Raw genomic sequence first — 24,146 nt, 5'->3', positions numbered from 1 at the left:
AAATTTACTAGACTCTATTTCTAATGTTGTGTAGTAAGTTGTTCTAAATCGTGGGCACCTATTACCCAATAAGAATATTTTTGTAATCAAATTACATGCAAATAGTGTGAAGTCTGGCTGTTAACCATTTAAAGCCGCTGGGACTAAAATCACAGAGGCTAGTTGTATTTGACAAATATATATATATTCAGTCACATCTCAGCTCTGTCGAGGTGATGCTAAGCCTCGCGCGCTTCAGACGGTGTGTTGATGCTTTGACTTCTTATGAATCTAATAAAGCTTTTTTGTTTTTCCTTCTAAGCAGGACGTGTTGGTTTCATGAGAAGTGACTTTACTGCTTTCAGTGTTGAGAGTGACTTCACTTCCCAATTTAGAGTGTGAAAGAGAGAGAGAGAGAGAGGGAGAGAGAGCGGGTGAGAGAGAGAGGGGGGGAGAAAAAAACTTGCCATCCGGTTTATGGTCTGTGAGCAAAAATTGTAACTGCAATGGTTTGCGCCATAGAGCCAATGCAGCCGTGCACGATTTGAAGTGAGGTTAGGAGCTAAATTAACTGAAACAATCACAAAACGACTAAATGACAAAGACCGCGAGGCTGCTGCTGCAATGGACTGTTCGATAAAGGTAGGTGTTTGCGCCGTTTTTTTAACGCCCGTGTTGAAGATGACAGGCGGCCACCCACACCGTGAGTCTGCTGAGTGAGAGAGTCAAGGCGGTGATGCGAGCTCCCCACTCTTTCCTTCTTGTACAAAATTTCCTCTTCCTTCCCGTTCGTGGTTGTATGTCGGCTCTATAATAACACAACTAACCACTACATCTTTACACTCAGATAAAAACACTAATTGGTGGCCGGTTATACGCGTAAAAGAGGATTTCCAAACGCACGCCTTTCGACTTTTTTCGTAATTTCGTCGAGCTCTTCCTGCATTATTCACGGACCCACAATTAACGACAAGCATAAGGCACGGAGAGTCAAATTACTGACCACCGATCGCTTTCATAAACGCTTTTGTTTCTTTAACGAAGATGAAGTAAATGAAAGGGATGCTGGACTTTCTCGGTGCGCGTAAGGCAGGTGTCCTCGAAGGCGTCATGGATCGAATTGGAGCAGGAGGATCCATTTCCATCAGATGACTGGTATTTCACATTCCACACTATTACAGCTACAGCTGTTTATCGTCTCCTGGGGACCGTTAATTGTTTCGATGTCTTATCTTCTAAGAGAAGCTGAAATAAAGGCCTCTGTGTCAGAGAGAAAACGAACTTTTTACCGAAATTAGCGCCGACTGTTGCGCAACGAGGGGAAAATGCAATTATTTTAATCCGATTGTGCACTCAAGTGACCCAATTCACGCTCGGTTTCTATTAAATTGCGCCTGTATGCAACACTGGGCCTTTATATGCACGTATATAATTCTGTACTGTAATTTTTGCAGTATGCACGATCACAATTCTTAATTTCGACGCTATTTTAATATTGACATTTTTAATTAGTTCAAAATTAATTACTATAACGAATTCCTTTAAAATTTCATTACGGCTGCAAAACCTTTTTTGCAAGAAAAAGCGTTCCTCGGATGCAGGAAGTCATTATTCGCTGATTTCTCGGGTTGTTTCTAACATGCATTTGTATGTGCAGCTGTTTTTAGGCGCTAAACATGACCGAGATACGTGGTTTCTCGTTATGAAAAGGACAGCAATTAAAGGGCTAGTACAAAAAAAGGGGCAAAATGAAGCCATACTGAAAGTAAACCTTAAATTATTATTAACATCCTTTATGACGAGTTTTTTTTTTAATTCTTTTTAGTTTGTAGTTTCAGTGTCGGGAGACTCTTTGGGATTCTTTGTTATTTTTATATAATTATCCAGATGCTTATTCTCTTGTACTCTGTAGCTGTCGATTGTGTTTGAGGTTATTTTAAGAATAATTTATAGCAGCAAACGGGAGCACTTGTCAGGTGTCGTTATCTGAACGCAGCAGGCTTCCTGTCTCAAACCTCAGACTTTCCGCACACATTTCCGCTCCCTGGACCAGAAAAAAAAGTCAAAAAGGCAACAAAGGCTCTGAAAGACAGAAACAAAGTGGACAAAGTGAGGCGTTGCGTTGTCGTAGCTGCGCTGCCCGCTCCCTCGCTGACAGGGAGCTGGAGCAGAGAGGCCTGGCCCCGAGTTTGCGGCCTGCAGAGGCCTGCGTGCTGTCAGGATCCGAGCTGTGAAAACCGCACCGTTGTTTGTGCAGCACAAAGCGCAGCTGCTCGAGCCTTTGCAAAATCAGCTCAACTTTTACTTCTCCTTTCTGCCACTTGTTGCTTCAGACATGGCGAGGACAAAGGGCTGTGCCTTTGCACAACGTGATCTCTGGTCTTTTACTGCAGCATACACCTCATGCGTGGGCTGCACTTAAACACAAATGTAGGTGTTTTTTTTTTATTATTATTCTTATTTAAATTAAACTTAAATAACCCGAAATCAGACTCTTATGTAAGCAGGAGCTCAGTTAAGCTTTAAGACTTTTAGTCTCTATAAATAAAAACACCGAGGGGGGGAAAGAGGAACTCAGAAATCACCAAAATACAATGTTTCTCATTAAAATACCAGCGTTTGAGATGGATATGTGGAAGTCCTGTTTGCGCTGCACTATTATTTATTAAAATATCAATCCAGGTTATTTGTCTGGCTGCATGCAGCATATTTTACTGAAGGCAAGATAATGCAGGCATCAACATATATCACCCAATCCGCTTCTTCAGCCCAAGATAAGCCTTGAGGGGCGTCATAAACGACTAAATATAAAACAGATTTTAATCATGTAACTGCTTCTTGCAAGTTGTTAACCACATCCTTTGTTCCAGCTTAGGGTTAGTGGCTTACCAACCTTTTTGGCCTTTAACCCCTTCATACAGTGTATTGTTTTATTAAATATTGCGTAGAGGTAGAGATATGGAACATTTATACAGTGAGCCAGATAAAAGACATATCTTTAAAATAAAATTGTTACACAAATATTTTCTAGTTGTCTTGCTAACCATTTGGCAACCTGCTGGAAACTACAAATTAAACGAACAACAGTAAATTCATCTAAAAGGGCTACTTTTTGTTTTTAGTGCACCTAGATTCCAAACTGGGGAACTGACAGTTTTCCCTCCCCTTTAAAAAGTAGAACCAATGACCTTCTACCTCTATGGTTAGGGGATGTGGTGATTTTGTTATGCTGTGTTGCAAGCATGTTTTGGGTCAAATGATCCCCTCAGTGGTAAAGGGCCACTGTAAATCTATATAAAGTTGTTTATGAAATATTTTTCTCCTGATTAAGGATAACACTGCTTATCCAGGGGGTGAGGGTGAAAGGTGAATGGTTTGAAGATAATGAAAATGATGTGAATCATAATTGTTTCAGAGTAACCAAATCTCAGCCCACCTTAACAGTTTTGTTAGACCGCAGTCTTCCCTAATATTGCCACACAACAAATACAGAAATAATTGGAAAACCGGTGTTTCATCCTTCCACTAAATGCTTCAGACTGCAGAATCATTTCATTTAGGTTAGTCTGGCTCACTAAGACCTTTTATGTTGGTTTCCTTTAATTTGTTACCTGTTTGTAGTATTTTAAGGCTTACACAGGAATTTCTGCAATTTTTGTTTGTTTGTTTATAGATCAAATTATTAACCAGGACATATTCATTAGATTGTGAGATACCTAAATGGTAGTTTTTGGTTGCAGCCCTGGTTACAGGTGAACTTTAGCAGTACAAATACATGTAGAATAGTACATGCAGCAGGATATATTTAAGGGGAAATTTCCTTTAAATGAAAAGGTCTTGGCAGTAAAAACTAAGAGTCTTTGAACACCAACACCCTTCGTGTGTGATTCATAACAGACTACTACCTAACGTTATCTGATTCAGGCTCTGTTGCAATGGCCTTCTCGTGTGCTACTGAAAAATGACTTTTGCAGGTAGAGTTATTAAAGTGAGTCTTGGAATATAAGGCATTTGGATTCATGGTTAAATGTGGATAAACTATGAATCTAAAATGTCATTTATACAAAGATGAATAAAGATCCCCAACTCGACAGGCCTCCTGTGAGCACGCTTTTAGTTGCTGGCTTGGGCAAGACTGCACTGATGCAACCTGCAAAGCTGCTGACAGCCATGTCAAAAGTTTCCATGCAGGACTTCGTGTTTGTGCGCTCACTCAAAGTGGAAAGTGCGTGCTATCAAAGTGAGCAGCAGCGGCGTAAATTTTAGGACATCGAGGCACAAGGCGGCCTCAGTTTCAAGAAGGTCATGTTTTTAAAAGCAGTTTTGTGTCACTGAGCAACAGCCTGAAACGCTCTCAACAGGAAGTCAGTTGTGGCATCGGCGGTCAGGCCGCAGTTTGGTATATTTGTATCAGTGAGCAGAGGAGATGAAGAGAGAGGGAAAGAGCAGAAAGAAACAGATAAAGAAAGAGCGGGAGTGTGCATGAGCTTTTCACTGAACTCACTGTGCCAAAGAGCAAACGTTTGGATGAGAAACTGCAAGTGACGATAATATCAGCTTGAATTTTGAGCTCTAAATAAAATTAAAAAACTAAACAAAGCAACAAAAAAAAGATACGATCTTCAGCTACGGCTCACAACTGCCTACTATCACGCATTCTCGTGAGAATTTGCTGTCAGCAGCGAGTTTTATCCCGCCTTCACTTGACTGTTTCACTTCTGCACAGAGTAAAGGCCCCCGGAGTGTGAGAAGACAAACTGACAACACGAGGACAACAGAAGTAAAAGAAAGCAAAGAGATGGAGAACAAAGCACAACATGCAGTCCTGCTAACCACTTCTCAAACATACAACACACACACACACACAGAGCCCTACATTTACAGCATTACATGCGTCAGACTCTGTTGCTGGTCTTTCATATGCGGAAGTATTCCTGTAAACAAAGTGTGAATAAGGTTTTGGTTCGGCTACATTAAGCATGACAAGAAAAAAAACTGCAAACTCGAAATAAAAACAATATTAGATGGTAGTTTACAAAAGTGTCAGCGTTCATGTTGCATTATGGGTATTGTAGGCAGTTTTTTTTAAATGACAGATATTCATCTGAAGTACCCATATGGAAAAGAAATAGTAAAAACATATATGATTTACTCATGAAAGTGGCCACTTTCTCATTACTTTCATATATTTTTTTAGTAAGTATACAAAACATACAAGTTTCATTATGTAATTTTTCAAGGGATCTTATATGTGTTTTCACTCTTGTATGCTTTTCATACAAGTTTCATACAAGACAGATAAAAACTTTATAAGATTTATATATATCGTTTCCATATGGGCAACCATCTGCATGAATTTTGATCAAACAGCAGCCTGAAGCTGAGAGTCCCAAGTTAAAATCTCCAACTTTACAGCACAAATAAACATGTTTACAGTAGAAAGAAAAAACCCACCCCTGAATCGTATTTGTGTGCTCACAGTGACTATACTTGGCGGAGGGGGTTCTCATCTGTGTAGATTTTTATCACGTGGCATTATGAGGCCATCCTACTTTGTTGGTGACTGTAGTCACTGGCTTCATCTCCAGTAATATGAGTCAGAGAAATAGACCCGGCAGTTGTATATTTGGTGTTGGTGCTTTCTGAAGAATTTTCTAAATCAGTTATCTGATATACTGACACCTGCTTTGTAGCCATTTGTAATATTGGACCATCCAAGAAGTCTGGATGGTCCTATAGTGCAGCTTCTCACCTCATTAGTTAATTAGTTTAGAGGAGGCGAGTATTAGCATTGTATTTGGCTACATTAACACTAGTCAGCAGGTGTCTGTGTTTGTATGTAACACTGCATCCGTCATCCAAATATGGCCACTTTTGGCTCAAATGTTTCCAACGACTCACATTTTGAAACCTAAATTTGAGGCTTCAACAAAGCAAGGAGTCCACAAACCAGTAGGTGCTGACATCCATCTTTTACATACAGTCTATGATTTTGACAGTAGTGCAGTGTTCAATATTCTTCGTAACAATTGTGTCTTTAAAATCTTGAGCAACTTTTTTGCGTAATCGTGGGTTGGAGTGAAATGAAAACGTAACCTTCTTCTAGAAAAAGGGCGTATCCATTACACAGCAGCAAACGCTCCACGCAGCAGAAGCAGTAGCTGACTTCTGTAGGAGTTTGTCTGCAGCATGAAGGAAATGCCGAATTGTGTGCCATGCATTAAGATGTGGTTCACAGTGCTCAGGCAACAATTGAGCTAAAAAACAAACAAACAAACAAAACAACACACACACGCACAAATGAAAAACAATGTGATGGCGGCACTTCAATCAAGGCTCATACTCTTCTTTCCGTCCACCCCTCTCCTCTCCTGACCACAGGCCTTTAAGGGTTGTTTTCCAGCTTTAAAATGACCCACATTTTTACACTATGCACCCCCTCCCCCACCATTTCCTCTCCCTTGGCCTGTGCCAAAAGGTTCCTGTGCACATGGCGGCCTGGTTTCCTGTAGGCCACTGAAAAAGCACGGCACTGACGTACAAGGCCCAAAGACAATGCTCAGCTCCTCTAAACAAACATGCACTTGCACCCACTTAGATGGCCGTGGTCGCATCACACATGCACGCACTTAATTTGAGCAGCAGACAGAACAACAGGTCCGGTCTCTGGCCTCCTGAGTACGTGGGATGAAAGTGCCATCTTCGAGCGGTTTTGAGGCCACATTTTGGGCGCTGAGCACAGGAAGACGGACTTAAATCTCAATTAGACTCCACCTTGAGCTAACACCCCTCCCCCTCCCTGCAACCCCGATCCTAACGACAAAATAAAACTGTGGTTAAGGTTACTGATGTTCTTTATGATTAGACAGCCTCCTGGCTGCTTTCACAGTTCATTTCGCTCCTCATTGTAGTGGTTTCATAACCTCCTGTAGCTTTTTACGTTAAACATGCATTTAAAGTTTTAAACAGTCACAGGGGAATTCTTTATCGTGCAGAGAAGAGTTGAATCCTTCAAACTCAGCCCAGGGCCCAAATCTGGCCTCTTACAAAGGGAATTTCAGCCAGACAGTTGAAGTTCAGGAAAACTGCAATATGTTTGATTGACAGATTTTCATGTGCTTCTGTTTTCAAAAATATGCTCCATTATATCGACATGATTACCTTTTTTTAGGGCTTTCTAAAAATACTTTTTCTTGAAATTTGTCACTCAAGTTCTCGTCTTGAGGCCTTCAAGAAATACATGAAAACAAAATCAGGGATTATTTTGCTTTTACAAAATCGAAGGAAAATAATCTTTATTTTTTTTTTGCAATGTTATCAAAATTAACAAATTAAACACTTTTAAACATAAATAAAACAATGACAATCTAGACAACACACCACAACATAAACATACATTTTGCAACATAAACAAAAAAACAAAAACAAAAAAAGATTTTCAACATTTTAAAGTTGACAGTTTTCCTGGTTTCTTGTGTAATTACTTCCATTCCTGCACAGTTCATCAACAATAGTTCATCTGACTGAATTCAACCTTCCAACCAGACAGTTATGTTTCAACGCGGACTCGTCTATTTTGTGCCACTTAGCATTTCTTTATCTGATCCTAAAAACCCATCATTTTGTTTTTGGTTTTTTGGGTCAGAATTTTGCACATCTTTTAATTATATAAAGACCAAATCCCATGTTAGCAACTATTTTAAGTGAAGTATCTCCAATAATACCCAGGAACCCAGACTCCCAAACTGGGTTTAGAAGCATTTAATTTATTAAAAAAAAATAAAATTAGATCGTTTATTTTACAAAATGGATTGAACCAAATATAATGGTAAATGTCTAAAACACATTCAGAAGCAGTTTATCGGTGTAGCCACTGAGTGCAACTCTAAAAGTGTGTAATGCAGTCGTGAATTTAACTGAGTTTGAATAAAAGTGAACAAAAACAAACTAGATTACACGTTTCATCCACAAGAAATAAAATTAAATATTAAAACGAGACTTCACAGCGTATTCAGCCCATATTAACTGACATCACGCATTAATTTGTTGCTTTTTAATGTTTGCTGATTCTCAACCACCGAACTTCTGTTGGAAGCCATTTTTCCCTTTGTTGAGCAAGTTTCCAAAAATAGAAATGTGCTTCCTCGCAGCAGGTATCTGATCTGATATATATGTTTCCTCTCTGCCATTGTTGTCCAAAAACTATTACGAACCCCTGACTGGGGGACTAGTTTGTTTTGACTCAGTCACACATACATCATCCTGTTGCTCACTAACGTGCATTAATCCACTGGCGAAAATAGTCGCCAACAAATCCATTACTTCCTGCTGTTTGAGTAACATTTCGTAAACAATGAAATTAATTCGTATTCAGTGAAGATCACTTAACCTTCTTCTTAAACTCTAGATTTGTGACACAGATTTAACACTTTATGGCAGCATGAATTAATATACTTGAAATACGCGATATTATTTCCTGATTCCAAATCCTGGATGTGATTAATTCAATCTGGTTTCATACAAGCAGAAAACATTTTAGCATTAAAGCTCCAATGCTGCTGCTGCTACAATCAGCTCCTGCTCGTTTCGGTGGATAAAAATAAGTGTTTTGAAAAAGCAGTTTCCACAGGTTGTGACCCGGCAGACACTGACCCGCGGTTCTGTTGAACAGGAAGCGCTGTCCGTGGTGAGTGAGGATCAGCCCATATTCGAGCCAACCTACCCCGCAGCCCCGGCCATGCACATGAAGACCGAGATGACGTCGCCCGGCGGGTTCAGCCAGACAAACAAGCAGAGCCCCGAGCCCACTGAGCCGGAGTGGGTGGGGCCAGGAGCACCAAGTGCTGGGAAGAGAGAACAACACGTCAATGGCACCAGGTGAGTCACGGCACGCCGAGGCCACAGGAGAGCGCGGGTTCCCGTATTATCTGACTCGAGTCCACGTTGGTATTTCGGGTTTTCCACATACTAAAAATATTTGTTTATCGTTCACTTCCCAGATTCCCGCCTCTGATTGTGGTCACGGCTTTGTTCATTCCCCCCCCATCATCGCTACAAAGCGTGGGCCGGCTGTGATGGAAATTTGGGTCCCTATGTTCAATATTTTAATTTCCTGCATTATTGTTACCTGAACACGCTGCTCACTTTATACTGCGCTGCGTTTACACTCCGCAGCTACTTAATAAAACACGATACACCAAAAAACATTAAGCATATACTTTCCAAAACTTTTGGCTTCTGAGATATCAATGTTGTGAGCACCTCACAGATTCATTTGAAAACACAAATCAGTTGTTTGGTTTGTTTGTTTTTCTCTCCCCGCTTCTTCGGTTAGAAACCGCTAAACTACTCAAACGCAGGCTGTTTATCAGCATCCACCTCCCACTGTGAGACATAAACACTATTAGACTGTTGCCGTTCTATTAATTTCAAATGTGACATCCATCACAGCTGACATTTGAATGAATAAGTACTTCTACTTTTGATACTTAGACTGAAAAAAGAAAAACCTTGTAGAACCTTTTAAAGCATTTTTCCACATTTGCATAAGGCTCTGTGTAGATCTAATAAGATATCCTAACAAGGCTTGAACAGCTTTTTCATTTAGTAAAGTCAGTGTATTTTTTAAGTCTTTCTTTTCCTATTTGTTGCATGTTAAATCTAATTGACAGGGATTTATGTCCATTTTTAATAGAAATCCTTTAATTCAAATGGACTTTTTTTAAAAGTTAACTTATTGCAGCACAAGTAATCCCTTTGCACTGAAAGCTCAGACTACTCTAAATGCTCAGTTTTACAGATTTCTTTGGCTCAGTATGATGTCAGAAATCATTATTAAGGCACACAAGCTCAGGCTTTAAGCACAGAAGCCACGTCTTCTTTCTGTTCTTACCTTGTGTTTGTGATAGGCACCCAATCACACTGCAATCCCATGAATGGCGAGGTAGCTAACCAAAACTGATTGTTTCAGACAGCATGAAGCGAGTGGCTGCATGAAGCCTGACGTAGTGAGTCAGTCTCAACAGGACCAGCAGGTTAACAGTGCTGATATGGAGATGGTTGCCAGTTTAGCAACCAACTTTCACAACTTTGACCATCTGATGTGACGGTAAATATTACCGCTTCAATAAAAGAACTGAATAAATACAGAACGTGCAAAACACTTCGGGTAAAGCTCAAAAGTTTTGCTCCTACCAAAACTACCGATACAAGTGCCTGTATTGTGTTTACTGGGATTCTATGATCAGCAAGATTTCAGCTGGACTTTGAATTTGAAGTAAAATCCCAAGTCGGTGAAATATTCTGGAACCTCCTTCAACTCTGAAGCTTTTAAACAGAATAAATCAAACAAGAATAACATGAAAAATGACTTCAACAAGTTACATTCACAAATACAAATATGATTTTTAACCTTGACACATTTACATCTGCTTTCTATATTTAAGTGTAGTACACTCTGCTCTGCACCGTTATTTAAGTAGGGCTTTTAATTCTAGATCAGCGCTACTGAGTGCAAGTATTTTCTAACAACTTCTATTTTTATGCAAAAACTGTCTATGTGGTGAAAACTGGGTTAAATTAGTGATGCACGCCACCTACTCCTGACAGGTCATTTCAGTGGAAATTGTTGCAGAGAAACAGTTTGACTAAATTTACCTCCTGTCATATACAGACTAGCAAAAACTCTGAGAGGAAATGTAGCTGGCTGAAACTGCATCCAGTCTATTGTCACAGATTTTTCTCTCTTCATAATTTGACTGTGGAGAGTAATTGATATATTCCCGAGACATTTAGAAGACTGAAATTGCTCCTCAGATGCTGACTAAAGCCTCTCTTTTCCTTTTGTCGTAGTCGCGAGTCCCCAGTGGATTGCAGCGTCACCAAGCGTTCCAGACACATGAGCAATGAAGGGGCCTCGATGCAGTACCAGGCCTCCTCGTACACGGAGCCCCGCGTCAGCCCCCAGGCCACCACCCCACCCAGCAGTGCCACTGAGGAGAAGAGGGTCATCGTGCCAGCAGGTGAGCTGAGCCACTCACATGAGCTGGCGCTCAGCCGCCATGATGCATCACTGTCCCCATCACGAGACGGTTTCCCAACAGCCGGCACAGCCTGGGCTTGTGCAACATCAGTACTAACTGAATCAGAGACGGGCATGTGCGTGTAATTATTCGTCTCTTAAAAGAGCCCCGGAGCACAACAGATACACAATAGCAGGTTTCTAGCAGTTGTGGCACAAGGTGACATCAGGCTTTCAAAAAAAGTGTGAAGTCTAAAGTGCAAAATTAACACTCAGGACTGTGATATTAACAAAAGAGAGAACAAGCAAGAACAGACCTGATGAGCAGGCTTCAACATTTTCAGTTTTAATCAGCTCGCTTCCTTTTTCAGGACTGTAATGAAAATACATAAATAACCAGCAGCTACGTCTGAAAACACAGTATTTAAATATTCTTTGAAATGAATTCTTTTTTAAACTCAAAGCAAACCTAAGAAATCACATAAATATGTGTGCACCACATTAATACATCACAGGAATTTATCTCAAGGGATGCTTTAAATAATTAACTGAGCACTTCTGCCATAGCAGTTCATTTACTCTCACTTTATTTTACTTTTTATTTGAATGCAGAATTGCAACGAAGCAGGTATGTAATACACAGATTTCACTGTAATATACATCAGGAGATCACATGAAGATTATTATAATAGTGTAATGTAACTCAAACAGCTGGTAGTATTAGACTGCAAAGCTCCTATTTGCTGTGCTTTTATAGCAAGAAACTGTGTACAACATGGTTTTTATGGTATATTAATCTGCAGGAACATGCAGGCATATTTCAGTAGCTTTCATACCTGTTAGTAAATCTATATCGCTATAAAGCTAATAATAAATGTTTGTCCAACCAAACATCCAACAATTTAAAATCTACAAGCCACTGCTGCACTGTGGTAAGATTTTGTATGCAGGCAAAAGAAGTCCAATATCCAGAACTTGAAAGTTGCATTTTATGGTTTATTTATCCAGTTTGGCAAGCAATAAAAAAAGATCCATTTCTGCTGCTTCCTGCTGCTTCTCCTGCTCTGGTAAAAAACCATAGGCCCACCCCAGTGCATGCTGGTCCTATACCAGTCCCTTTACTTACAGAAAATGGCCCTACTGTTCTTCCTGGCTGACTTAACAAGATAAACAACAAAACAAAGCAAAAAATGAAACAAGTATTGACCTACAAATAAAACTTATAACGAAAAATATAAGTAAACCAACAACAAACTTTAACAAATTTCAAAATAATAAAAATAACGAATAAAAAGCTCCAACAATAGATAAACAAATATTTACTTCACATTCTTCTACAGCAACAGTATCTATCTTTAAAAAGTACACATTTGAAAGGTATTAAAAAAAATCTGAAATGAATGAGACTGATGTCGTAGCCACCGGCTGCTTTTCACATCTGTTGATCTTCTGAGAGTACAGAACAACACCAGCGCTAATATTTAATACACACAAGGCTGATACTCATCAGACGAATGTGAACATGACAAAACAGGAAGGATGTGTCGCTGCGACTAATTCAGTGTATCGTTTTTATAAGTCGTGGTGTCGATGCAAGTTTGTTTCAGCTGAGCGACGTGAAAAATGCACCGATCTCTCTGTTTGCAGAGGAAAAAAATCGCCCATGCACAAACTGGATTAAACGCGCCGATGTGTCATTTCTAGCTGAGTAGTTCAGTTTGCTGTCCCTTTTATCGCTGCTATGAATCACGGGTCCAGTCATCTAAATTCTTCCTCTGTCACAGCTTCCCTGATTTTGTCATCCCCAGAGACTCGTTAAACAGACAGCATGTTTCAGTGCACGTTTCAGCTGGCAGGTGAGGTGGATGATTTTAAAATTAATGTAAAAATCATCCGTGAGTCACCATCACAGAGTTATTCTGCCTTATAATACACGGATGTTGCATCACAGCAACACGTGTTGATCAGAACAATCAGGAGCTAAAGGGCAGGATAACGTCCGCTCAGAGCTGAAGCTGCCGTCCAACATCACAGCCAGTTCACAGCATACAGTCATTGTTTGCTGCTGGAAATGAGCTTCCTGAATCGGACCAGGTATATTTTAACAGATCAACACCAAGCCAAGCTGAAGCTGCCACTGACTTGAGCTTAAAAACATGTTAGGCTCTTAGCACACAGGATACAATTAAAGAGTACAATATTCAGCATTATATAAATGAACAAGAACATGTATTGGATCCCTCAAACAATAACAAAAAAGACAATGAAAATCCAAATGAGCAAAAAGAAATATTCAAGATGAAGTCTATCTCCGTGAGATGCATATTACTACAACACGATTAAAAATAAACAAAAAAAAAAATACTTTTAAGGCTAGAATGAGTAAAAAACAATAAGTAGAGTTTAGGAAATTTCATCATGCGGTGTATATATATCAGAAATATGTTCGTTATTACTTCTGCAGATTATATCAGTAAGGAAGCTGATTAAATATTGACTAATGACATATGGCAAAGGGGTGAGATTAAAAAAATATTTCTATGTGTGAACAAACGTGTAATCAGAGTTTACTCAAAAATGTTTTTTTTTAACATGTATTGTATGTAGATTATGAACTAATGGACTCACACCAATGTTTCACCTTTACAATAATAATTTGACCAATAGCAGACCGGTACCATCAATACCAATGTTTCTCTCATTTATTCCCAGTTTGTGTGCAAATCGAATATTAAAATCTTTTTTCATTATTATAAGTTTCAAAGCCTTTCAGCGCTTCATAATAATTTAGAACACACAGCTGATGGGCCATTTTCAGTCCCACCAACCGGCACTACAACACTAATGCATGTCAAAAATGTAAAACACTCCCAAGTACATGAAATATGCTTAATGAACGTAAATATAGACGGCTTTGTCAAAGCCACTGTAATATTTCTAAAAAGCTGTTTTCAGCTCAGTATTATGGTCATTATTTACTCCCTGAATATTGAGCCCTTCAGGGAAATCAAGAGCGCAGATGGAGAAGCAGTTGAACAGTCAGAAGAAAAAAACAGAAAGAGAAAACACATGGCTGAAACCAAAGAACAGCTTATTTTAAATGTAATTTTCCTAATTATGCACGTAAATATAACAGAAGTGTTGTCATAAATTTTAAGATGACTATTGATTTATTAAAAGAAAAAAGAAAAACAATCCCGGCCTCAAATTTCAGTTGACTTCACAGCCCTTTAAAGATCACCAGATACCCTCTGAATGGCTCCACTGGATGAACTTTTATGACTATAAATATAAGCAGGACCCATTTAAACGTGTTCTCTGGTTAGGGGTGTGTTATCTGTTTTGACAGTGTGGTTATTCCCACCCTACCACCTATTTTACAATCACTATCAGAATCACTAAGAAGTATCCGGTGTTAATCAGCACTTTCATGACCTCCAAAACAAACAGGTCGTATTTAGCTGTGTGCCGAGTGCTCTTTAGACTGTTGACTCTTTCATCCCCCCCCAATGTGATGGTGTGAAGGATTACAGGCGAGCACTGCTGGTATTTAAAGATTCCTTCCTGACATTTTAGAAAACGTAATTTTCCTGACATCATAAAGGTAAAACTTCAATTTTGTAAAAATGAACATTTTAATAATCTTCACATTCAGGCTGCAGTGCTGAGTTAAAGAAAATCCAGGTTTTAAACTCGTGTGAAAGTCTTCACATCAAAGCTGAAGTTACTGCTTGAGCTAACCAATCCTGGAAGTGTTTTCACAGGAAATCAGTGACCAGATTAATCAGAGTAATTTATGGTAATTCCCCAGTAAGTAGCTTCTACAATTTCCTGTTTGAAAGTTTCTGATACACAAAAAGCAGAACAGCCTCACAAAGGATGTTCAACTCTTCAAAAAAAATGCCAAACATGAGTGAAAGTCTGTGTAATAAATGACTAAGCGCCTCTCTTCAATTCCAGATCCCGAGGTGTGGACGCAGGACCACGTGCGCCAGTGGCTGGACTGGGCCATCAAGGAGTACGTCCTGGAGCAGGTGGATGTCATGCTTTTCCAAGCGCTTGATGGGAAAGCCCTGTGCAAGATGACCAAAGACGACATGATGCGGCTCACGTCGGCCTACAATGCAGACATCCTGCTCTCGCACCTCAATTACCTCCGGCAGAGTAAGGCTGGCTTCATGTGTGAGATCTTGCTCTGCAGCTGATAACATTGTTCACGTCTCGCAGATTTCAAAGGTTTTCAAGTGGCAGAAATGCATCGAACACGAGGATCTAACAGTTCCCCGACCCAGCTGCTTTAGTCTCGCTGAAGCATTTCCATTTTTGTCCGTGTAATGAAGATCTTCTGAAATTAAACACTCGGAAAAGAATTGCAGCAAAAACCATTTTTGAAAGTGTGCATTTGGATTTTTTTTTAATATTTTTCCTGAGGTTTGTTATCTCAGAATTGGATTTACTGATAAATAAACTCCACCCAGGTATCAGTGCAGTTAAGAGAAACGCAGATTCATTGGGGGCAAATAAAGAGTTCATGATGTTTTTTGTTTTGAGGAACATGATGTCACTTCAGGCTCTCGTTTGTTGTTCTGTTAACCAAATTTGTGGTCTTCACTGAGCGTTGTGGCCACTGTTCCTCTTTGCAAAAGCAGGTTTCCTGTGTTTCGCATAACACACGTACGTCACCATGAGTTTGGATCCGTACTACATTACATAATTTACCAAGTGTTTGCGACTGAAGCAGCAGCAGTTTGACGAGTGCAAATCACTGCAGTCATCGTGTCTGAGCTGGTTCGACAAGAGGTGGACAAATGAACAGCAGCATCCAGTGTTGCACTGAGGGTGGGCTGTGAGGAAGACAATGTGGGTGCTTAGCAGCCTTGAGGTTAGGGAAGCAGACATTTTGAATTAACAAAAAAATCAAAGTAAAGGTTGCAGGAAAAGGTTTGAGGTTTTAAATGTTCGAAAGCAGATTTAAAAAAAGATTAAAAAGTAGTGAAACAAAAACAGCCGTGGTGATGAATTTACTGCAGAAAATGATGCAGTGTTTGTAAAAGTATTTCTTTCAGTATCACAGGAAATGGTCCTCTCAGATCCTTCCAGAATTTTTCTGGTGAATTGGCACCTCAGTCTTTGATAGATCCTCATTTTTTAAAATAAAGCCTGAGTTTTCACCTTCAAGTTATCTTACCGGTTCACGAGGCATTCACAGTCCATTCTTTTCAACTGGCTGGACAAAAAAGTCGAGTCTGTTGAAGCAACAGGAAAAACAAAGCACCCCCACCCCACAGTTATAACGTTATGCTTCTGACACACAGGACAGGCACTACTCTTTCTACTCTGCTGTGCTTGTTTAAAAGAATATAACATTGATTTTTATTTCATTCTTGAATCTTTTTTTCCCCAGGTAGTCCAACGTTCTCCTACCCAACAACTCCCACCAACAACACACCACCACAACAACAGCCGCCCAGACAGGTGAAAACAGGTGAGATCAACCTCTGGCACATTTCACCCACTTTCAGGACAACACATCCTCCTAATCAGCTTCTTTGTGTGATGAGGTCCTAAATATTTTAATACCAAACATGAGGGATTTTGTGTTGTTGCTTAGTGAAAAATCATAATTAGCAACACTAACATCAAAGTTGTTCAGTTATCCACCGATTCCACATATATTAAAAGGTGCAATTCACCTCAGAATTGAATATAAATATATATATTTTTAATGTATTCATTTTGCTTTCGACTGTCTGCATCCATCACCCAAAAGTAGTGCACAGCTAGCTAACTTCACAGTTCAGTTCAAAGAGGCAGTGTTGGTAATATTTACCTTCCGTCACGAGCACGAGGCCTAGTGTCAGATACACACTTCCTTCTGCACTGCGATACAGTTAGCGGGTGTAGTTTGGTAGAAACAAATAGTTCCTACATGAAACCACTCACAACAAGGTTTGTGGAGGTTTTCAGTAACCTGGTCACGATTTCTGGTAAGACACACGGCTGCTTAGGTTCTCAGATGTATTTTTTGTTTTTGCCGCTTTCAGCACCACAAAGTTACTGTGAATTAGTTGCATTACGTACAAGGAAAGGACGACATTTCTTGGGGTCATGCAAGGTTCATTTTGGGGTGAACTGTAATTAAACTCAGTTATACCTTCATCGTCCAGATGAAGCTGATTAGCTGACTTGTGTTAAATTAATAAATAAATTCTAATTTGAGGTTTCGGTTTACTGGGACAGTTATTTACCAAGTGGTGCATTAAAACCAAATCTGAAGGGAGGTGCATTTTTATTTTATGCATCGTTTCAATAAAAGCACATTTCCATTTAATGCAGGATGTTAGGGTTCTGAAAAATAGAACAGTTCATAATATTGTGGTCATTCTTCAAAATGAGGTCGCGATAACTGTGCAGGACTGAACTGTATAAAACGCTTGGCTGTTAGACTGTCACGAGTCACTGCACTTTCTGCAGCAAAACCATCACAATCATCAGAACTGATACTGAAATGATAAAAACAAACCAGTTTTTAATTAAAATGCAGTGGATGTTTACTCGAGTATTATAGTTAAAGTAAATTATGGGCACCTCAAAATAATTTGATTTTAGGGTATTTTTATGTGTTTATTCTTACATTTCAGAGGAAAACAATACGTTCCTTTCTCCTGCACTGCATTTTTCTAGCGGGCACGCTCTGTTTTGCGTAACTATTTTTAAATCCCGGTAACTCTGCAACCACGTAAGCTAGCGCAATAATTTTTTTTTTTTTTTTTTTTTTTTTTTTTTACATATGAAACCGGAGGAGTTGTACTTACATCTGATGCCATCAGCTTGTCCTCGGTCACGTTTCCTTCCACATACAGCTTTGCAAAAACTGCATAAAAGCACTCGCAGCAACAAAAACATAATATTCCAGAAACACGCTTAGCCGATCCGATCAGCTGTTTGTAACACTTCCTACGTTGGAATAGACGTCAGCGCGAACTGTCGCATGTCCGCCATGACCTGCCCGAAACCGGAAGTGACGTCATTTTGCGGAAATGTAGTTTTTTACCATCAGGGCCTCATGAGCCTATACTGCTCTTTTTAAAAGTTATCTTTGACTTTATGACTTTCTGTGTCTTTTCTGGGATGCTTAGGACTCATATTGCACTGCTGGAAATAGTTTATTTTGATGCATATGCTGCTTTTTTGCAAATTTGCATTATAATATTTATTTTCGTTTTTCCTGCAATATATAAAAATTGGTGTATTTCAAAAATAAAACTATGAAGACACTCAAAATAAATTTCCTATGGTGGGAAACTTTTGTGCAACTTTTTTCTATTTACAGTTTTGAGGGATAAGCCTCTTAAATTTCTCTAACTAGAAATATATGTTAAAAAACAAAAACTATTTAATTTTTTTGTAGTTTATTGCACTTTTTTGCAATTTATGTAATTACTATGCACTTAATGCAGACATATTATTAAGATTTGGGCTATAATGGTTGCATTGATGTATAGCAACTTGTAATGCTCCCAAAAATGGCTCCACAGCATGTAAAAATATAATATAAGCTCTGGCGGACTTGGTTCTATGGTAGGTCTTAAAGGGTTAAAGGTTGCTGATCACACAAACATAAAAACACACACACAAAAAAAAACAAAAAAAAACAACCAGCTACAGTAAATGAAACCATTGTGAGACGTCAGGATTTCCAACCTTTTCTTGTTTCAGGTTTATGTGAACAGCAGTCTTTCCTCTAAACCTCACTGCAGACTCTTATTTAGATCGTCCTGAACTCTGAGGTTACATTTTCTAACACACAGCATAACTGTCTTTCATTTCTTTCATGCTTACTACCAAACCACTTACCTAAAAGATTTATAATTTAAAAAAAAATTACAGTAGTTCAAACTAGGCTTTCTACCATGACCAGTAAACTGTACTTGGTGTACTCTGTAACTGTTGAGCATGAGCACTATTATGGACAGCCTCTCCGTTGCTACCTTAAGCATTCATAGCAGATACTGCGGTATGATTTTAATTGGAGCATTGGAGGATTCAAAATTAACCCATTGGGCTTTTTTTGTTTCATACTTTAATTGCTGTACTATATTCAAGTAGCTTAGTATGATCACTATTCAAAATAATCTATATGCATCTATATCCGCCCCCTTAATCCTCCATCTGAAAGAAGACATTGTAGCAGTTTCTCCTTTAAGACAACTTATGATTGGCTGCTGCTCATAAACAGCCTATCTGAGCTGGGTGGGGCTTTGTATTCACGGGTAGAGATGTCTGACATCATACAGAACCAAGAGTTAAATTAAAAATATATCTTTTAGATGTGTCCTTGATCCAACACAGCTGATTTAAATGGCTAAATTTCCTCCTCAACATGTCTTGAAGTTCTCCAGAGGCCTGGTAATGAACTAATCATCTGATCCAGGTGTGTTGACTCAGGGCGATGTCTAAAACCTGCAGGACACCGGCCCTTGAGGCCTGAAGTTCCCCACCCCTGGATTACATGATGGTGGGGCAATGTCTTAGAGATGTTTCACACCTTGGCCCCAGTGACAGTAACTTTTTTTTCTACACCTTGGCTCATGTGACAACAAATGATTAATAACTGATCAGTGACCCAGAGGTGAAACACCTTCACAAACATTTGAGATGGCTTCCTGTACAGCTTGTGTAGGAGGGAGTAGCTTGTAATAAGTACTGATGTGTCTCAGCATTGATAAAGCGTTTCTGTAAGAGGTGGATCAGGACACATTAGCATCTACACTCAGTTACTGGACATTCAACTTGTAGTACTCACTGCACAACTGTGCAGTAGTTCATGTTTGCCACAGTTTGCTATTAGTCATAGTCTGTGTTTCAGGTTGCTTGATGCAACTGGTGGTTTTTTCCATTTTTTCATTTCCATCACCCACAGCCCCTCTCTGTGGGGGCCGGGTTCTGGTGGGGGTCTCTTCCTTTGACTTGTGTCGCCTACGATCATCTGATTATTGAGGTTCTCGCCTTGAGTTCAGAGTTATTATAGTTTTGTGTTGTTTCATCAATTTCCATTTCATTTGACTACAAAGCCTTGAGGTGACTGTTGTTGTGATTTGGCACTATATAAATAAAACTGAAATGAACTGAACAGACTTAAGTCTAGCTTGAAGAGGAGGTTTGCTCATTTTAGTTTGAGTTTTTTTTATCATTATTATTATTATTATTATTATTATTATTATTATTATTATCATTATTATTATTGTGTGGAGGGCATGTGTCAGGGTCAGCACAGGTCTTACAATAAAAAACACAGTTGACTTACATTTTGTAGACATCCAAGACAAACTGTGATTAAATTTGACTTAAGTACGAAGTAATAAAACGTCCTCTATATTTTTGTTTCATTCGTTAGTTTTCCAAGTTCCCAAAATTGTTTCAGTTGTATTTTCCAAGTCAATTTTTTTGTTGAGTAAAATATTTTGGGGGGTTTTTACATCTAGTTTTAGAGTTTCGTTTTAGTTAACTAAAATTAACCTTGCTTGAGAGAACCATTGTTGTGAATTGGTGCCATATTACCAAAAAACCCCTGAATGAAATCAAAGCTTATGAGCGCAGGGTTTTAACAGAGGCCTGAACTACCAGAACATTTAAGGATTTAAAAATGATGTGCCGAGTTTCAGAACCATGTTGCCCAGTGCCAAAGTCTGAAAGGCTCCTTGGCACAACATTGGCCCCAAAACCAACGAGTCCAAACTCAACAGCCAGTTTCAAACAGGAAACAGCTGCACCGACAAAGGAAATGAGGGGGGTATGGCTTCGGCTCCTGAGACAAAATTCACAATCTTGTGGCAACAAGGGTGGTCTGAACAAAAGAATGCTCTCCCAAGAAACTACGGGTCATCTCAAGACCTCCAAAGCCTTATCATTGTGGTCTCGGTTTACTAAACTTCCTTCCTACTATAGCTCACTCGTCTTAATGTCCACTTCAAAGATTTTAATGCTCGTCAGTGTCTGGTCTCATCCTCATTGTGTTTGTGTTCATACAGAGAACAGTTTTGATGAAATCAGCCGCAGGAACAGCTGGCCGACAAACACCATGACTACAGTGCCTAAAGGTATGAAAAAAAGACGATATGAAACCGATAATAAGGATGAAGTTTTCATGCAAGAACACCCAATGGATTTTGCATTTTCTCTGGCTTTAACGCAGCAGAAAAATCAAACAATTTCACACATTATACACAAGTTTTATTATTTTTTAGGTTCTTCAATGGAGCACCAGCACAGTACACGAGTTACAGAGCCTGCTCCAAGGATTGGCCAAGGTACGAAGACCACGTGTATGTTTAGGCAGATCCTGGTTTACTGCTAACATTTTCTTCTTCTTTTTTGGCTCTAACTCATTGCACCCCTCACTGTAGGAAGTATGGGAAAATGAGGAGTCACACAAAATGATATGCAAATGACATCGGTGCCTTTTTAAATGTTTGTTTTCAGTCTATCGAGTCAACGAGCTTCATCTAACAATTATTTCCTTCTTAGTTAACTCACCACAAGCACAATATGGGACAATGCTGTTAGTTTTAGTTGCACAAACCTAAACCTAAACTTTGTTAAGTCACAGAAATCCAGTCAAATTGTAAAGAAAGACAAAGCTTGTGGCCTGAAAGGTCAGAGGATCACCGAAGAAACTGCTGAAACACAAATCTGACTGCAATCATTTAACAGTTGAGACGATCAGATATTGGTTGTGGCTAAAGTGGTGAACTGATCACACATCTCTTAGGCATTATATTAGTTTGGCAGGTTTCATTGTGTTCACGTTAGAACATTTGAACTAACCTCCTCAAAAGACCACATTCAAAGCTCTGATTGGTCGAGCGTTTCTTCAATCTCAGCTTGAGTTTTGCTTATGTGTGCAAGAAAATGTGTTTTAACTCATTTCAGGGCATTTAAATCTTGGAGCATTAATATTAAAGTGACAATGTGTAAAAGTAATATTCCTTTTCTTCTTTACAGACCCATATCAGACATTAGGACCCATTAGCAGTCGGCTAGCCAACCCAGGTAAGAATCTGAACCGTCATCAAGATAAATAGACAAGGACGATACAAATGAGGCCTTTACACTGTCTGCTTTGGCATCATGAGAAGCAAGCAAGCAAGCAAGCAAGGGCTGGCACACATGCACTTACTTTCCAAAGTGGAGTAAACACCAAGCAACAGCTGTTGTGTCATCACGCTTTACGCTATGACAAAATCCGGCTTCCCTCTCACCAGAATGACTGTTTGCCCTGCTGTTTCCTCACAGAAGGCCAAGCCCTCAACTCATCCAAGAACCGAACAGGCAAACAAAGTGCATACAAGCTCCCTGACCCCAGCGCTCACAGGCCTGTGGGTAGGTTTCTGCCCTGATGTCTATCACTTCAACCAAGCCACACAGTGAAAAGGTCACATTTGCTGAGAAAACAAACAAAGCATATTCTGACTTTTGTTTGGAACTCGTTACACTCAGAAAACCTGACGAGCTATCCAAGAGCAAATGGATCCATGATGAGGCATTTAATCCTATGAGGCTGAAGTAGCCAAGTTACCCTAACTCTGTATTTATTCATTCACTTATCCTGGAAACTAAAAGTGTTTTGACTTTTTTCCTGTCAAGACTTGAGAGAACTCATTTAGAAATTGGGGGAAAAAAAAAAAAAACAAAACAAACAAAAAAAAAAAAAACTTTATCTTTACACAAATTTAAATGCTAATTTTAAAGCCGACCTGTTTACATTTTTAAATACTGATGATTGTATTCCTTGAAAATAAATAAATATAGGCACAAACAGTTTCCTTTCTTGTTTTGAGCATGCAGTCACTGTTAAATCAGAACTCCGTGCCTTAACTCTCCTGCGTTTATCCTCCCAGGCTCAGGGCAGATCCAGCTGTGGCAGTTCCTTCTGGAGCTTCTGTCTGACAGCAACAATGCCAGCATCATTACCTGGGAGGGTACCAACGGCGAGTTCAAGATGACCGACCCGGACGAAGTGGCCAAACGCTGGGGTGAGCGCAAGAGCAAGCCAAACATGAACTACGACAAGCTGAGCCGCGCCCTGCGCTACTACTACGACAAGAACATCATGACTAAGGTGCACGGCAAGCGCTACGCCTACAAATTTGACTTCCAAGGCATCTCGCAGGCACACCAGAACCACTCAGGAGATGGTGGGATTGTTAAGTACCAGAATGAGATGTCTTATGTCCAGACCTACCACAGCCACCAGCCCAAAATGAACTTCATGGGTGGCCATCCTGCACCTATGCCCGTCTCCCCTGGAAACTTTTTCGGCCCACCGTCACCATACTGGAACTCACCCAACAGCCCCATCTATCCTGGGTCAGCCATGACCAGACATCCTGCCACTCACTCCCACCTGAGCTCGTACTACTGAGCATGATGCCAACTGAACAGAAAACACAAAAAAAAGAAACAGGAGAGGAACCCAAGTGCACCAAAGCACGCTCCGTCTCACCTGCCACAGAGCTGAACTCTGAAAGAAGGCGAAATGACGCTATCATTCAAATTTTAAAGGCATTATTAAGTTGTCTTTGTTACGTTCCGTCTCAAAAACAAAACAAAAAAAACAAAAAACAAAAACCACGGACAAACATGAGGGTATATTAACCCTGGTATTGTATGCTTCCAGGAGTTTTATAAATAAACTCATAATATACTATATTAATGGTTATTCAGTTATGAATTTTTTCACACATCTGTAAAATACTTTGTTTGATATTGACTGTTGTAAAGACAGACGTCATAGTAGCATAACAGATCTACAACTGTTCTTTTCACTTCACAGGTCAAAACAGTTATCCCTGACTTTTTGTAAAAGGGAAATTGTACAGAATTAACATGTAGCAATAAAACATAAATGCTTGATGTAAAGCTAATAAATAACGCCCGTATGAGGAAAAGAGATCTGATTTTATGTTTACAGTTGAAAACAAAAACAGCAACAACCACCCAATCCACTCGGAGGAAAGTTGACTAAAGAAGGTCCCATACTGCAGCCCACAAAACCCAAACCGTCTGTCATCAGAGACCCCAGGACATCCTCAAAGATCCCACACGCCTTACAGCAGCACAAGACACCTTAGATGGTCCTATATTA

The 24,146-nt window shown here is 39.6% G+C and overlaps 1 protein-coding gene across 3 annotated transcripts; it reads left to right on the top strand.

The window, feature by feature from the left end:
* The first annotated feature begins 451 nt into the window (after positions 1–451).
* Positions 452–23,949, top strand: fli1rs (Fli-1 proto-oncogene, ETS transcription factor-related sequence). 3 transcript variants are annotated; one of them, XM_040030890.1, is made up of 10 exons: positions 452–621; positions 8,651–8,856; positions 10,831–11,000; positions 14,960–15,163; positions 16,404–16,484; positions 21,031–21,099; positions 21,247–21,309; positions 22,004–22,051; positions 22,295–22,381; positions 22,900–23,949. In XM_040030890.1, the coding sequence occupies exons 1-10, from the start codon at positions 604–606 to the stop codon at positions 23,421–23,423; spliced, it is 1,470 nt and encodes a 489-aa protein (XP_039886824.1). In that variant the 5' UTR covers positions 452–603; the 3' UTR covers positions 23,424–23,949. The 3 variants fall into 3 exon arrangements, with proteins under 3 accessions (XP_039886824.1, XP_039886826.1, XP_039886825.1); XM_040030891.1 differs by having other exon boundaries at positions 453–1,134; XM_040030892.1 differs by lacking the exon at positions 22,295–22,381.
* The last annotated feature ends 197 nt before the right edge of the window (positions 23,950–24,146 follow it).

This window comes from Simochromis diagramma, unplaced genomic scaffold, assembly GCF_900408965.1.
Source record: "Simochromis diagramma unplaced genomic scaffold, fSimDia1.1 OVJJ01000361.1, whole genome shotgun sequence".
Classification (NCBI taxonomy): domain Eukaryota; kingdom Metazoa; phylum Chordata; class Actinopteri; order Cichliformes; family Cichlidae; genus Simochromis; species Simochromis diagramma.
This window is presented reverse-complemented; position numbering and strand designations above follow the sequence as displayed.